General features: G+C 26.5%; 1 protein-coding gene across 4 annotated transcripts in view; it reads right to left on the bottom strand.

Moving 5' to 3' along the window:
* Positions 1–9,558: 9,558 nt before the first annotated feature.
* The window catches only part of LOC129965669 (ETS homologous factor-like), a 159,979-nt gene continuing 150,767 nt past the window's right edge, over positions 9,559–18,770 (bottom strand). The window contains exons 9-10 of one of the 4 annotated variants that reach the window (XM_056079769.1): positions 18,303–18,456; positions 9,559–12,295 (exon numbers count right to left, since the gene is read on the bottom strand). In XM_056079769.1, the coding sequence (XP_055935744.1) occupies positions 18,342–18,456 (115 nt within the window). In that variant the 3' untranslated portion in view covers positions 9,559–12,295; positions 18,303–18,341. The remainder of the gene's footprint in view (positions 12,296–18,302; positions 18,457–18,770) is intronic. The other 3 variants (XM_056079767.1, XM_056079770.1, XM_056079768.1) reach the window with 3 other exon arrangements.

The following is an 18,770-nucleotide window of genomic DNA, read 5'->3' as shown; positions in this document are numbered from 1 at the left end:
TCCAAAAATATACATGGACTTTAAAATTTGAATATCTAAAGCGTAGAGGATCATCAAAATCCCGAAGTTGGGTTTGAGACGATGACAGACCCAGACAGAAATTCAGAGTTTGAATGTATTATATATATATATATATGTATATATATATATATATATATATATATATATATATATATAGAGAGAGAGAGAGAGAGAGAGAGAGAGAGAGAGAGAGAGAGAGAGAGAGAGAGACAGAGAGACAGTGTATGTTTGTATTTGCGTACAAGAGTAAAAGCTTGAGTTTTCCTATTAATGCTTTTTACTGAGAGTCTTACAAGGATTTCTTTGACATGTGTCAATTCAGGAAAGGGAATCTTAGGTATTTTTGGAAGGAATACGTTGGGCGTTAGGAAATTTTATCACATCGCTTGCATCGTGAATATTATTACATAGACATCAATTTCTTAGAGAGTGTGTTAGAATTAATTAAATAAAAAGTGGGATTTAGATCAGGAAATAACAAATGTTTTAGTAATAGTGTACCCTAATTTAAGATAAAATAATAGGAAACAACAGAAAATTATATATTCAGGGAATTCTCGACAATAATGTAAATTATTTTAATAATTTTGTGATATTTTTAATTTCTAGAAACTTAATTTGAACATTAGTTATAAACAGTCAAGAAAATGAATACTACTTTTGTTGTACAACTTCTACGTAATATAATTTTGACTCAAGAATGAGAAAAAAAGAGAAGTGTGGATATCGCATTACACATAAAAATCATTTCGTTTCCTTGATCAAAGTAAGAACATTATTTTCAATTTCTTTATCAATGCAATAAATTTGTTGTTATTTTATCTGTTGTTATGTTTATTAATTTTTTGTTGTTATTTTAATTTTGTTGTAAACACAAATTTAAAATAACAACAAAATTCTTGTTTCACGTAATAGGATTTTACTGACGATTAAAGATTATGGAAATAAATTACAAAAATTTATAAAGAAGAAAAAAAAAATATTATCAAAATTGAATTTGCATCTTTCCAATGTCCATGGTGTACACATTAACGATAAAAGTTTATAAGTTAATGATATTTCATGTCTCTAATTGAAGCATATACATTTCACAACAGAGATGTTCTTGCATAATTATATTCTTCCTTATATAATTAGATTCTTAAGTTCTTTTCTATACCCTTTCTTGTCAGTAGAAATTTCATGAATATGTTTGTAGAATATGCATTACGTACTTAACAAATCTTTTTTTTTTATGTTTAAATGAATTTAAATCATATATAATTACTCCATGATGGGGTACCTGGAATCATTATTGAAACTGTCTGTAAGTAATTATTAGATTATGTAATGGACAGTTAGAACCTGAAAAAGAAATTAAAGAAAGAAACAAGCAAATATTAGTTTCAAGAAACGATTGATATTTACCTGAAATTTTTACATCTTATGCAATAAGGTAGGCCAATAAATAATTTTCTTTAGCAACAAGTGTATGTTGCAAATTTACTGCGTATCAAACAAATATGAAAACAGGAAAATATTTTACACTTTTATTTTACATTCATGTAATTCATTTTATTAAAAATAGCTTTTAGAGTTTTATTCGTTCTTTTACTTAAAGACATAGAGCTAAAATTTTAAATCATGTAAATCTTACCAAACATTTTATTCAGAATGAAATCTTCCAGAAAATTCTGACTCAAAATGTGAAGAAATCAAAGTATAATATATACAAAATATTATTTTATTTTAATAATATACAAAATATAATATATAATAATATAATTAGAATAATATACAAATATAATTATAATAATATACATAACATTATATAAAAAAGTACTTTAGCTCTTCACATTTATGAACTTTTAAGAACTTCTGATCAATGTTAATATTCAATTTAGATAATAAAAATACAATAAAAAAATTTCAAATCTTAATTTATTGCAATACTATGGTATTGTTCAGGGATCATAATACTACCTGTAAATTGCACGTTGTGCTAAATACGATGCGACATGCGATAAGTATTTTAGGCATTCACATGTACGAACTTTTAAGCACTTCTGACCCATATAAATATTAATTTATATAATAAAAATATAATAAAAAAATTTCTAAACTAAATTTATTACTATACTATAGTACTTTTCATAGGTACTACTTGTCATACTTGTAAATTATCAGATCAGTATACTACCTGTAAATTGCGGCATGTGCAAAATACGATGCGACAATCCTTTTAATTTTTTTTTCTATGGGGCCACCTTAAATCACTCGTTTATGCAAAGCATGTACTCTCAATGCAGTTAGTTATCTTATAGCTTTAGTTATTGTTGCTGCGGTAGGCATACAAATATGGAAACCATTTTTACGTCTATGTAGACGATGCAATAATGTCACTTCTTATAATAATGCCACTTCTTATAATAATTAACCGAATAAAATTTCTTGAAATTATTATTGTATTTTTTATAATTCATGCCTATACGCATTTTTCGAGATTTTTAGCCTTTTAAAATAGTTTGGGGCATCCTATTATATCGAAATTTTCGTTCCTTTAAATTTTATTAATATTAAACATTCAACCAGCACGCATTTTTCGAGATTTTTAGCCTTTTAAAATAGTTTGGGGCATCCTATTCTATCGAAATTTTCGTTCCTTTTAATTTTATTAATATTAAACATTCAACCGGCCCGCATTTTTCGCGATTTTTAGACTGTAAACACGGCTTGGGACATTCTATCCCAATGCAATTTTTGTTATTCCTAATGTTTAATAACATGCCTTGGAGTGTATCGTTTGTCTAACAGAACTCTGTATTAAATAATCAGAACAAAACAATCAAAGAAATATTCACCACAGTTAGATTAATATTATATTTCAAACTTCCAATCAGTTAGATAAGAATAACAAACTAGTTTCTAGATTCTCTATGATTTATTTATTCATTATATTTAAATAAATTTTAAAATGTTGGAAAAAATTGTATTTTCTTAAAGATTAGGCAAGCATAATAAAATAAAGGATACTTCTATCTGTTAAAATTACAAATTATAGTGAGTGTGTTGTGATTTTCTACTGAATTGCCCAATTTTAAATATAATATTTTTAATCTACACAAACACAGCTACACTAGAAAATTTACAAAAAAAAAAAAAAACCATAGACAAGTAAATTAAAATAAACAGTGTGGTGGAGGGATTCCACCGTTTCCAACCGAAAGCATTCGGCGTTAGCGCAAGGGTTGCGCATAGAAAAAAGTCGACCTCAGGATGCAGGTCTCCCGTTTAACTGCTTGTCTGTAAACGCCACAAGGGACTTCTGTGAAACGCCACAAAGGGGTGCTACAAAGAGGTACTACAAAATGGCATATTTTTAACACGTCTTGAAAACTTAGCATTCAGTAGAACGGTTATTAGCCCATAAATTTTGTCTATTTTAATTTACCAGCCTATGTTTATTACAAGCATATTTAGTAGTGCATAATTTTTAGAACTGTTTCGGTTTTCTAAAAAAATTTCAAACATCACTAAATTTTAAAGCTAAATATTAATTATTTGTAAGAGCATAGCGAAGGCGTTTCTTTAAAATATACTAGAAGAAATCAATATTTTAAAACTGTTTTTCTTCCTCATCAATAAATCTGTTATCCCGTTCTCTCTGCAAATATTAAAGATGAATGTGTGTGCTGGTGCTCAACAAAAGAGATTTCGAGACCCAATGCAACCAAATTCAGCACATAGATACTTTGGAGTATGAAAATATGCACTTCGAAGCGATTTTTATTACAAATTTAATTTATAAAAATCTAAATGAAATCTCAACGTTGTTTTATTTTTCACTATACGTTCTAAAAATATTAAAATACAAAAGTAATTTAACGACATTTTAAAATTCAAAAAAGGATCTTGCAATAGCTTGCAAAGTAATTTAGAGTAACACTGCATTCGTTAGGGCTGTAAAGAACCTATTTAAAATATTTTTTAAACTTCTATTTTCGTTTCTAATGTTTGGTTTTTTACTCACAATGAGAAATAGATAATCATCGTCAACAGTAATATTAATAATAACGAAGAAAGAACGCAGGAATTGGATTAATGAGAAGCTGCACTATGAATAGTTATTGAATAGTTATGAAAAGCATCCAAATTCGCTCACTGTGCATAACTAAGTGACCAACTGTAAAGCAAAAACAACGTTTTTATTTTTGAATTTAACGCTGAATGAAACGATGAGAGTTTCACAGTTCCAGCTAAGCTATCAGCCAACCGTCGTTTCCTTTTCCCATCCAATCTTTTCACCATGAATTTTTTTTCCTTCCCTTGTTTACTATCTTTTGGTTTCTGTTTTTCTTTCATGTTGCCAGAAAAGAGATATATCTGTTTTAATAAGTATTTATTTTCGTTTATTCGAAATTTACTCAAGCAAAATAGTACTTACAGGATGTCTCTAAAAAAATTTTCTCTGTTTAGAGGCAGCATTTGCAGCCGAAATGCAATTAAACTTCATATAAATATTATAAAATAATGGAAAAATAAATTCCCCGCAATTAAAAATAATAGTATCAAAAATTACCGAAGCAATATGTTATAACGAATATTGACGTTTTAAAATGGATGCACCTGGACGGACCAGAGAATTACAATTCTCTGATTAATGAAGGGTACTTTTTTGAGAATTTCTTACAGAACAACATTCATTTTTGATGCGATTCTTTCATCATTCGAATATTCATTAAAGTTTGCATTTAATTTTTTTCGGTTACGAAAGGAAGAGTATCCGCTATCAGCAACTTTTGTTGCTAATTTATTTTATTTTACTATTTATTTTGAAAATCATCATCCTATGCTTTCCACGGTATATACAATAAATATATCTGATTTCATCCTACATAAATTTTATACTGCAGATATCTCCAAGCAGACATCGTTTTTATAACTATACTGTATATAAATCGTATAATAATTATACATATTTGAATAGAGACATTTTTAATTAATAATTAAAAATAATTATTCAATTATTAAAAAGTTTTGAATTTCGACTAACTACCTGCATGCAACCGATTTTGAGGATTTGTTTTTATTCGCATTCTGTGAAGTAGATTTCATTTCTGCTTAAATGCATTATCTGATATCTCAAAGAAAAACACACGTGTTCAATTTGTATACTTTAATATCTTTGCATCTTCTTAATTATATGAGAAACTCTATTTTAACTTGATTTCATTAAATGGAAATAATCTAATGTTAAAATTTTTGATGCCAACTTGCGAAATGTCTTAACATGACTAGTTCCAAAATGCTTTCTTCAAACCAGCGGAAGTGGTCTCACCAAAACTTTCTCGCATATTCTCCAATAATTATCTTAAGTCTCAAAGAAAAGTCGTGTTCAATTTGTAGGCTTTTATATATTTGCATCTACTAAGTTATGTGAGAATGTATTTAAACTTAGATTTCATTAAGTAGAAATCTAGGATTAAAATTATTAAAGCAAATTTACAATCTATCTTGTTGTTGTTTCTTATGGCACTTGCCACGGACAAACCCGCTGTTCGAAGACACCAGATTTAAGCCTAAGGGGGAGCGCCTCTTGTTTTTATCGTAGAGCCAACTAGGGCCAAGAGTACGACTTGACTACTCATACATCACTCATTCGATTGTACAACCCCTTTTTACAGGAGGGCACATTCACACATCTCACAGATAGAACAGGAAGAACAACCATGCCCAAACCGGGATTCGAATCTGGGACACCCAGATCACGGGAAAGACGCGCTACCCCTATGCCAGGACGCCGGCGTCAATCTATCTTAAATTGAGCATGATTAGTTTCAAATCGGATGCACAAATGCTTTCCTGATCTTTCCAAAAATGATCATTGGAAATGATCTGACCAAAACTTTCCCACATACATTCCAATAAATTTCTTATATTCCTGCCCCTATAAAATTGTGTATCACGAGTAAAGTCGTGAATACAGGTATTGGTGAATAATAGTTACGGAATATAAATATTTTGTTTGCCTCTAGCATTTTTACTAAATCTGCCGTGCGATATATATTTTGGACGCCTATTTATCAGGTCGACTGAAACCAAAATTTGGCACGGATTAGAGTTGCAGTTTCAGTATCTCCCACATACACTCCAATAAATTTCTTATATTTCTGGCCCCATAAAATTGTGTATCACGAGTAAAGCCGTGAATACCTTGCATGGTATTGGTCAATAATAGTTACAGAATATAAATATTTTGTTTGTCTCTAGCATTTTTACTAAATCTGCCGTGCGATATATATTTTGGACGCCTATTTATCAGGTCGACTGAAACCAAAATTTGGCACGGATTAGAGTTGCAGTTTCAGTATCTCCCACATACACTCCAATAAATTTCTTATATTTCTGGCCCCATAAAATTGTGTATCACGAGTAAAGCCGTGAATACCTTGCATGGTATTGGTCAATAATAGTTACGGAATATAAATATTTTGTTTGTCTCTAGCATTTTTACTAAATCTGCCGTGCGATATATATTTTGGACGCCTATTTATCAGGTCGACTGAAACCAAAATTTGGCACGGAGTCGAGTTGCAGTTACAGTATCATATACCTAATTTCATTGATTTTGGTGATTGCGTTTATGAGTGTTTGCGTTTACATGTATGCGAAAATACATATCAACAAACAGTCACCTCTTGGACAAATTTGGTTCAAAATTTGATAAGAATCTATAATTTAAGTGCTAAATTTGTGTACCAAATTTAACACATCTATTTCTTTTGAAACAATACAATCAATACAATTCTGAAACAATTTTGTTGAAAATTTGATAGAAATCAACAAATTTGGTACAAAAATCTCTATTCCTAATCTCATTTCTTTAACTCAAAAAGTATTTTTAGGTTATCGTTTTTACAGGCAGAATGACAGACAATGCTACAAATGTGTTTTTGAAATTTAAGGAAACATGGAGACTGGTAAAAAAATCTTGCGCTTGAATTTCTTGACGAATACTTTCTCTACACTTCATCTACGAGAAAATAAAAATTCAATCTCATTTGTTATACGTAAATTATATGCATGGATTTATTTTATTCGATTGGATTTTTAATTGGCACTTTTATAATATTATTCCGCAATTTTCTTAGGTTTAAATGACGATTTAAGGCTTCCTTATTATTTTCAAATTTGTGCGGTGGGAAAGTTCAACTCTATTTTCTTAGTTATTTGCTTAATCCCGTATTAGACAAAAATTATCGCTGAAAAACACTTACATTCTGAAAACCTCATTTAATATTTCGAAAATTCCACAAAAATTAAAATTAAGGTTTTGACATAATATAAATTATATTTTAATAGATAGTATTTCTGTTTTGAATTTTCTAGGGTCTATTAACTTATTGGTCTTAATTAACATTTTGAATCTAATTTTCATGACAAACATTGCACATTATTTTTGCAGTTTTCCGTAATGCATTAAAAAAATTTTAGATCTATGTTTATTCATTTCTATTTTGAATAATCTATGAATTGCATATTTGAAGGATTGGTAGGAATATAAGGAAAAGAATTTATTTTTATTTTGGCTGTGTAACTGAATATCTAACCTTGATGATGTTCTTTTGCTTGATGAAGGGCAAAGAAATGGTTTTCTCTTTCTTAAATAGTGTTAAAATACGTATTTGGTAATATGAGAAATTGACTTAAACATTTTTAAAAAAAATTTCATGTTTTATTTCATATTATAAATAAAACAAGCAACAACTATATATAATTTATTAAAATTTTCTTTAGATTCTTGTGCCCAAATTTTTAAATATTTTCTTCTCTTTAAGTAATAAACAAATCCTTTCTCAAATTCAATTCAATATATCCAAGTTTCTGTGAACATTGCAATTTTCTTCCAATTTTCAGTATACAGATGTTTTCCACATAAAATTCTAAGTCAAGCTCTACGTCAGATCATATGTCTGGATAAACGATGATGAAGACTATTTAAAAGTATTTTTTTTATTTAGATTCATAGTATTTTATTTACAGGCAAAATCGAACATTTTAATGACTTAGTAACAGAGTAACTAGAGATCTTACCCGCGAAACATTCACACACTATAACTTCTCTTTTCAATAAATTGCGCATTTCATTCGTGTTTTCATGTATTATTATCTTGTCTTTAGATATACTGAATCCGTTGCTTTTATTGTGGTCTTGAAGTACAAAAAAGTATAGTTGTATTTAAAAAAAATAAAAGCATAATATTCTTTCCACTTTTTTTTTAAATGATAAACGCCTTTTTGAAATGATAAAGTTTTATAACATCAGAAGATAACTCTAATTCTGAGTGAATATGTAAAGAGAGAAAAATTGTTTTAACTTAATAATTTAGGGCATTTTAAAATTGTCAAATATTTATATCAATATTCTTTAATTTATTATCCGAAAATTTTAATGAACTATCAATAATTTTTACAACTGAACAACATTAAAAATCGTGAGAATTGAATTACCTGAGAAATAACTAATCACAGAAATTCGCTTATTTTTTATGTTTTCAAAATTATTGTTTCAGTAATTCAGTTGCACATTTTTTTTTTCATGCTTTTTCTATATTATTCCTTTACCTTTAGATAACAGTTCTAATGCTTTAATAACGGAATAAATTTATTTATCATAGAAAAGTACAAACATATGGCTTTTCGTACACTTTTTAGGAACTAACATTATTTTTAAATGAAAGAAAATTATAAAATATCCGATTGAAAAAATAAAACTGCTTTAAACCAAACGATTACTTATACATTATTTTAAAAATGCATGAAAGTTTCATAAATGCCAATACAATTATTAAGTAAATATGAAATGTAGTTAATGTTTTGATTGTGATAATTGATTTTAAGTGAACCACCATTTTCCTTTTCAGAAAACTTCGTTGCCTTGTCTTTTACTCAGAATTAAAATATATGAATAACTGAGTAATGTGCCATAAAAAAAATTGAATGTATACAAAAAATTATATTTGATAGTTTATTTGAAAAATGTCTTTGATAAATTAATATTTAGAGGACGAGATAAAAATCTATGAGTTTACTTATTCAAATGAAACAGTGTAAATACGTTTATAGAAAATAACAAGACACTTAATATGAATATACTGATTTTATTTATATAGTAAGATATAATAGCATTTAAAATACAGAAAAGGCACTTATGAAATCTTATATACAAATGAAAAATTGTCTTTACAACGAAGTATTTCACACTTAAAATTGATAATTTTAAGATTTGAAATCATAACGAAGCGATGTGAGTAATAATGGACTAACAAAAATCTCTTAGTTTTCTTAAAATACATAAATAAAAAAAAGTCGTTGAAATAAATTTCTAGGAAACAAATGAACTAAAAATTTAAAATACCAATTTTCAATGTTTTAAAATTAATTTAGAAAAAAAAAAGATTTAATTTGTACTTTATAAAAATTCAACAGAAATTAAAGTTTTTATTTTTTTTAAATTGAAAATATAAATTAAATTACATTAAAAACTGTATAAGGTAATATTTTTGGATATATTTCAAATTTAAGAAATATTTCCCTTTTGAAAAAAATAATTATTCAAATAATTTATTTAATATTAATGCTCAATGACATAATATTTGCCTTGGAAGAACAATTAGATTTCATATTTACAAGATTTTATTTAGTAAATTAAATTTACAAGATTTTACAAATTTTAAATTAAAAAAAATTGTTCTTATCTTTTAAGATACATAATTGATACGTATTCTGGATATTTTTTAAAATAAAAAGATTTTAAATATTTCTAATTTAAGTCACAGAGCAGTGTTTAGCAATATGACATAACGCCTACCCATGGACTAAAAATGCATAACTCATCGATATAATAAACTAAAAAGAATCAACACATAATATAAAACTTTTTAATAAAAACTTTTGATTGAACATTTTGATATGTTTATACTATAAATATATCTACGAAAATAATACATATGCATTTTGAAATTTATATACACAGTTTAATTCACTTGAAAAAGAGTATGTTTTGCATCTGAAAATAAATGATCAAAATAATAAGAGGAAAATGATATAATTTCTTTAACAATGCCACAGAAATGGAATAAGAACGCATGAAAGCCAAATTTGGAAGAAGGAAATAAAATTAAAAAAATAGGTTTAAAAATTTCCATTTAGGGAAAAAAGGCTGTTCTAGTCCATACAAAAATTAATGAGAGAAAAAATTATGGAAATTTTCTTCTTTTCGAAAATGAAGATTTTATCTTCATTTCAAGTCAATATATGAGGAAAAACATAAAATAAAATAGATCAAAATTGATAACATTATTAACAAGAAATGATATAATACTTTGAAGAGATATTTTATTGCACATTAACAAAGAAATAAAAATTTCACCAGAAATTATTTTTGAAATAGTATAACTAAATAAGAAAAAAAATGATGCAGAATTAGCAAACTTAAAAAAAATTTTTGATGAAAGATATTCGTGAGGAAACAAAAAAAGGGCATTAATGTTTAATAATGTTTTCGAGACTCACAACATACATGGTTTATAAAACAAAAAAAATCTACTGAAAATAATGAACCACATAAACTTTATTTCATTTCTGATCAGATATTTGTATGCGAAATGATTCAAAGATTTCTTTTTAATATGTCAGAATTTTAAAGTAATATGGTTATTATATTTTGAAATTAGAATATATTATTATCTGATATACAATCAACATAATTTCAAATTAATTATCACAAATCGTTTTTATTACAGCTTCTATAATGGCCTCAAGTAAATATATTTAAAGTTTCATAAAATATTTAATTTTATTAATTTGCAAAATGTAAATACTATACAATATAACTAAAATTTATAATTAGTATCACAAAATATTTTGATTCATTATTCAATCACCTTTCTAGAAATGGCTATTTTTTGGCCATAAAAATATTCATATACATATATATATATGATTTTATATAAAAGCTTTTAAATATTAAACTCTAAGTTAAAATTTATTTCATATAAAACTCTTTAAAATATATATTTACATGAATTAACTGGTCCACAGAAAATAAAATCTTTATGAATGAAGCTATGTAACCCTGCTATTTTACAGCAGCTGATATCATATAATCTTTGCTCATAATACCTTTAAAGAATATATACTTATATATCAATTATTACATATAATGTAACTTTTTACAAAATAATCTAAAGGTACAACACTTACAGGACATAAAACACAAACATTTAAATGAAAACATATATTTTTTTTATCATGACTTGATTGTCAGATTTTTACATTCATTGTTAGAAGCATGTCCGGAGTTACTAATTGAGTTTTTGCAAATGAAACATATATATATAATATATATAGTCTTAACAATGAAAAGTTTGGGACAGTCACACAAATTTGTTAAAGAAAACAATAATAATGATTAAATACTTTTAAATTAAACTAGACAATCTGAAATATAATATTTATTTTTATTTTTAAATGAGAATTCTTAAAAAAAAACCAATGCACTAATATTACATTTTACTAAACAAATTTCATTATTCAATTATAATAAATTTTAGATGTTGAATTGCAATTATTTTTCTACAATTAATTTCTACAAAGAGAAAAACTATATGTTCTAATCAGTTTTTATGTATTTAAAAATACAAAATATTTCAGAAATTGTCTAAAAAAATCACATAAAATTGAAATTACAATAATAGTAACACATACTTTGCACACAAAGTGATTGAAAAAGTTATATGAAAACGTATAACACCAACTGCAACACATACATCAATAAAAATTCGCAAAGCAAAAACAAAAATAATCTTTCTCAGTTGTTAAAAACAATACAAAATAACGGAAAATATATTTGTGGACAACGCTTTCTAAACAAGGATCAAGCGGAGATCATTGTTCTTGGAGATAATATCTGAAATCGAAATCTTCCAGTTTTACCGATCCTCTTGTACGGACATTTCCTCAATTGGTGGAAGTTTCAATCATTTTTTGATACATATTAATGTGAATGGAGATAGATTTTTATGTACTTAAAAAGTATGAAATGAGCAACTTCTGCAGTTCCAATCTAGGGATGTGCACGACAGATGTGGGGTGTTGAAAGTTAAATGACTGTACACCAGAAGTCGCTCAGTGGCAGCCTGGACCATGCCTCCAACCAGTTGCGTTGGGGCCAAACTTGTAAACCAACCTCCTGCCAAAGACGGGCAAAAGCACTTGGCTCTTATAGTAATATCTAGTGAAGAAATATTCTATTTAATACGGAAACACATAATCAATCAGTTATTTTATAAAACATTAAAATATTCACAAAATAAGAAAAATTCAAAATTTTAGCGCGACTTATCAAAATTATAAAAGAAAAAAAAAAGTCGCAGTTATGCAATTAAGAGCAAACAAAATGTTATAGAATTCTAACTATCCGAATCGTTTTCAGGTAAAAAAAAAATATATCCAAGAACTAAATTTTATCAAGCAAAAACAATTGACTTTGACCGATACATTCAAACAGTGAATTTTAATTATAGAATGTTAACTATACAAAATGAAGATCGCACTGATTTTGCTATAATTAAATTAAAATGCTATAAATATTTTTTTCTTCTAATATTTCTTTATTTCAATTTTCAAACTATCCGGATCGTAATTGATTAGAACTGATTCGAGTAAATGGAATTCTAGCGAATGACTATACTAAAACAATACAAATTATATCAAGTATTGCTTTATTTTTTACTGGGACAGACTCAATTAATCCATATAATTAGGGTTCAACTAAATCATTGTTTTTATAAAGCAATATAGATAATACCAAATATTGCTTTGCTTTTAAATTAATTATTTCACTATAATAGCCGGTTGAATAATCTGTAAAGTTAATGAAATATATCATCTCACCCTAAGATACAATTTAAAACAGTGAATTCAAAATCCACATTTGATAGTCGGTTCTTAATTACATAACTCCGCCCATATAAAAAAATGCAAAATATTAAAAAAAAAAAAAAGACAAACCTTGTGCTTATTAGATTTTTTAAAAAAAGAATTCTAAAATTTTGAAGGTACATGTAAAAGAAATTTATGTCGCATTTTAGGATAATTCAAAAATATATTACGAAGTATTTATAAGAAAGCAAATCCTTTATATCCTTTTCAATATTTTCACATTATTTAATGCTTTTTCCCTCTTATATTCTATATCGTTTTTCTCTGTGTGTAATAAAATTACGACAAAAATGATCGTAGAATCCATTCTTTTGTTCCACTCTTTCAATGCTTAATTTTTATAATATGATATCATCCGAGCTATTAACGTATATCGTATAACGTAAGTCGTATTATTTGCTATTTAAAACATATATGACTAATTCATTGATCTCTTATTTCGATTAATAAAATTATAAACAATATTTTTGAAGAATACGACTAAGAAAATTGTGTTACAAAAGATTTTGAAAAAAGTACTTTTTTAATATCATTTTCAGTATTTTCACATTAGTCAATGCTTTATTTTTCCTATACTCTTTCTCGTTTTTCTCTGTACATAATATCAGTTACTATAAAAAAACTGACCGAAGAATTTATTCCTTGACCGCCACTTTCACTGCTTAATCTTTATAATATATCACCCAAATTAAGTTACTATTCAATACATTTATGACACAGATTAATTCATCGATCTCTGGCTCCGAGTAATAAAACCATGTAAATATTTTTGAAAAGTACGATGAGGAAGATTATATTCATACAGATATAGTATAAAATGTGATTAATACAATTTAATTAGTTTTTACTTTGGTAGTAGGAAACGAAATTATAATCTACAAATAGTATGTAATCATTCGCTGTCAATATAAAAATCATTCCATTAACCGAGTATATAATTGGCTATATATACTCGGTTAATGGAACGTTACTAAAACATAGCTATTCATTGTTGCCATAGCAACGAGTTTCTGTGTCATTTCATCAAGTGAATTTTGGAATACATAGATGAGGATTTCTAAGCGAGGCGTAGATCGAAATATTCAATAACAGAAGTGATTTCGCATAGATTTATTTCACTACTTTGACATTGAAGAATGTCGCGCGTCATCAAAAATACATTAAGAAAATTAAAATGTTTCCAAAAAAATTTTTAATTCCACAATATGCGTGCAAATGTACATTTTCCTTATTATTGTACTCGAATAGTTTCGCTAATTCGAAAACAACAACCAGGTGAAAGCTTTACAATTAATCAAAGTGTTTTAACGAATGACACTTTACAAATAAACATAGTATAGCTATAAATTTCTGGTAGTCGTATCATTTACAGTTAATATTTTATCATTTCTTGATAAAGCAGTGAAAAAACACATTTTTATTTTATCATTATAAATAAATGTGAAATTTTCTATAAATTCGCCCTGTAATACGAGATATCAAATCATAAACTAACGTAACATTCTTTGTTCTGTGGAAAAATATCAGATTTGGCAATCATAAAATGTGATAAGAAAACAAAGGAATATACTTTTTATAAAGCAATATTTTAAATTTCTGCGTGAATTAGTTACATCACTGTTAGAATAAAATAACTATAAAATAGCGGTAAAGGTAAAAGAAAATAATAATTTACGACATATAAATATTAAACAGCGAAGAAATTATAAACACAGTTGATTCAAAGGAGGATTAATGAAAAATGTGATGCCATGTAAACATATGAGAAAACTTATAAATTATCCAATTAAAAATTGTAGAAATACATTTTAATTCTGAAAGCTTTTAATTTAAATATTTATGCATTTAAAATAATTTGTTAAACTTTTGTTAATGGTTCACTCAAACAAAGAAAAAAGAAGTAACATTACTATCAATTTATAAATATAAATGGTTATCACAATTTTTTATAATATAAGAATGTATGAATAAAAACCAGCTTCTCAGAATTTTTTAAAAGAAAATATTGATTCAGAATCATTTTTTTAAAGTTTAAATGAAAATACAAATTATAATCGTTTGCACCATCTCTGTTTTCATGAAAAAGAAATTAAAAAATATTTAGTAAACACTAAAAGTGTGTTATGAATGTAAAATACTTATTAAAACTGTAAAAGACATATCTATAAAAATAATTTTTCCTTTTATTTGAAAAACTGGGTTAAAATTATAGGATTATATTTTATATTTTTGAGGCAAAACCTAGCATATTAAACATGCAATTTATTAGTAACTAAATTTTCTTATTAACTAAATATCTTTGAAATTGCGTGTAGTCATACAATTCGCATTCTTTCGGTAGATATATACTTACACACACACATACATAAGATTTTTTTTTCTTTTGTTTCTATACAGCTCAATTACAATCTAATAATGCACTATTAAAAATTTATTTTATTTTAGAAAATTTTAGATGGAAAAGCCTTATTTAAAAGATGCAACATATTATTCCTATAATATAAACCAAAGTATAATATTATAAATAGATTATTAATTATTCCGAATATATTAATGATTTTCTTTCTAAAATAGAATTCCACATGACCCCATTCAGCTGTCGTTTGATCCTGAAGTTTAATGGTCTTTGATAATAAAGTTTTATGTATGACTGACTAACAACAATAAGTAAATTTGCTACTTTCACAAAATATCAAAAAATATTTAATTGGGTAATTGCGAAGTAACTAATACATTGATCTTGAAATTAGATTTAAGTATGAATTAAACGCAGCTGTATTATAAAAATCAGGATTAACAGCAGCCGTCATCTCTAATTCCCCCTCCCTCTTTACAGCAGCTTTTTAACCATCTGTCTAGAAGACCGAGTGTACGTCATGTTTCAATGACGTAGTGATCCCATCGCGTCTGGATAATCTTACAAGAGAAAACAAGCAACTGGCTTTATTTATGGAAACCATCTGTCAATCACGGGAGTGTTAGGAGCGCCACCTACTAATTCCATTGGTCTATTGTCTCGAATAACATGTGTGAAAGAGTTGAAATAAAAAAAATACATCTGATGTACGTGTTCCAGTCTTCGCTGTTCATTAAATGAATGCCGATTCGTTGATTTGTATTAACAATATGAGTAACTGGGAAATTTTAGGCTAGAAGAACTGATGACTATTTAAAAAAATATTTGAACAGGGCATTTAAACAGGGCAAATTTTGAATTTGAAACAGGGCATTTAAATATTTGAACAGGGCAAATTTTGAAAAATTTCATTTTTAAAATGTTACAGCATTTCAAAGAAATAATCATATGAAATCAAGAAAAGTACATCAGTTACCTGAGTTTAAAAAAAACCCTTATTAAATCAATCACCCTTTCTTAATCAATCGATTATTAAATTAAATTATTAATTCACCAATTATTAAATCAATCATCAACTTTATGAATGATAATAATGTCCAGTTTATAACAATGCTTTTCACACAGTTACGAAATTTTTGCTAATTATGTTCTTTTCGTTGGATAAGCTTTCTTATAACGTATAAAATACGTTACAATAAAGATTATTTAAGGAAATTCACTTAAATTTTCTAATTTAGTGGAGAATATAGAATTAACAGAGCTTCAAAATTTTGTAAACTTTTTTTATTTCGTATTAAAGTGCATATTTTATAACAAGACGTATGTAGTAATCCGGAAAATTGATTTGATAAGTAAATATGAATTATATGACGGATATGAGTATTGATTTATATCTGAACTATATTGTAGACTTCAGACTAGAATTCGAAAAATTTATTCCCACTTTATTTGTATCTATCGTCAAGGACACTTTCTAAATAACCATGAATATTGTCTTCCGTCTTGATAATTACGGTATTTGGGTTTTCCCCCAAAATTTTATTGTGCTCTTTATTTAATAATCTTATAATATCCTCAAATTATCAGTTTATTTTTCATGGAGAATTTTAATCGCAATTTATTGTTCTATTATAAATATTTGAAATAGCTTTATCATTGTCATTCAATTAATATTTCTTCAAATAACTCGACAATTCTTTAATTCCATCATTTATTCACTCAATGATATCTGATAAACAGATTCTTAATTTAGCTACTTAACTTAAAGGACTTGAATATTATATCCTTTTATTTTCTCAAATGCACGTTTCAGACTTTATTCATAAGTAACTATCGGTTTGGGATTAAATTTTAGCACAAAATTATGTATTCCATTTAGGAACAGAAAACGATTTTTCGATTAAAATATGGATAAATATTCTCAAATTATTTTTTATCTTTATAATATTACTGAGGAGATATTTATAGAATTTATGTTTTATTTGTTTATTTGAAAACTCTTTTTGGTATATGAAATCGCCTTATTTCATTTCGTAAGAACCATATCTAAAAAAAGTATTCTACAAAATATTAATATTCCATATAAAAATTTCTTTTAGAAGATTTTTTTTTATTTGCAAAAATGCCATTCTGTAGAAGATTGCTGAAAAATATTTCCTTCTTTTCTCGTCATGATAAATGCAATAATTTGTAAAGCTATAAATATATTTGTGTGCATTAAACAGCCTTAGTTATGTTTTTTTATTTTTGGAGAAAGTGACCATTTCATAATTTTTTTTAAAGTATGCTTCCATATCCGAAATAAACTTACCTTATTTTTCAAAACTTCAACAAATCTTGATCAAACATTATTTTCATATTAAATATAATTAACTGTAGAGTACATACACTAGAAACATTATTTTCTTATTAAAAATAATTAACTGTAGAGAGTTTTAAAAATAAAAAAGAATCCATTGCACCAGGCAGAATTTCTACGAAAGAGAAATGCTCAACTAAATAACTGAAATATTAATTCAAGCGATTTCATCGAAATTCACAATTACACTTTTAATTTTTTTGAATGAAATAAATGTTTGAAGTTACAATTTTTAATCCGTTTGATTAAAAAAAATAATATATGGTCCCTGCGTTTACCAATCCCTACACAATCTGTTTTAAATGAAAATTATTTATAATTTATCCAAGAAAAATTCCAGAATGGGGTGACAGCAAGCGAGAGATTTTAACAACTTATAGAGGATAATTAAAGGCCCTTAGAGAAACTTATACCAAGTGATTAGTTAGAACGTTATAACACCCAAAAGAAATCTACAGGTATAATATTAAAGTAAAGTAGCATGCAATAAAACCAACACCATATTGTTATTATAGTACAGTAAATAATAATTATAAGATAAAAAATATTAGTATGAAAGGATAGAGAAGAAGTACCAATCACCAAAATAAAGCTCTCCAGAATGATAAGGTTGCATGAAGTTCATGCACGTTTTCTGAGCCACCCGCTTGCTTTGGGGCCGAATTTGTAGATCAGTTTTTTGGGTAGGCCTTCTGTTTTTGGAACCGGCGACAGAATTCCACTGCTATAATAAGTTCTGAGGAAAACCACCAAAATATTTCATTAGTACACTGTACAGTTCAGTACACCTGTATAAGTATCTCGATAAGGTGAATAATAAAAGATAAAGATACTTACTTGAAAAATCATATTTTCTTTCACAGAAAGCATTAAAATGCAAAGCAAAATTACTTTTGAGGCATTTCTTATTTTTTTACATGATTTTTTTTTATTTCAAATGTGCATAATAACAAAAAAAATATTAAATGAACAAAGCAATTTTTTAATATATATTTAATTATATATTAAAAAATTACTTCATGTTATATCATGTTCATTATATTCAAATTC

The sequence above is a fragment of the Argiope bruennichi genome, chromosome 4 (genome assembly GCF_947563725.1).
Source record: "Argiope bruennichi chromosome 4, qqArgBrue1.1, whole genome shotgun sequence".
NCBI classification, from domain to species: Eukaryota; Metazoa; Arthropoda; class Arachnida; order Araneae; family Araneidae; genus Argiope; species Argiope bruennichi.
This window is presented reverse-complemented; position numbering and strand designations above follow the sequence as displayed.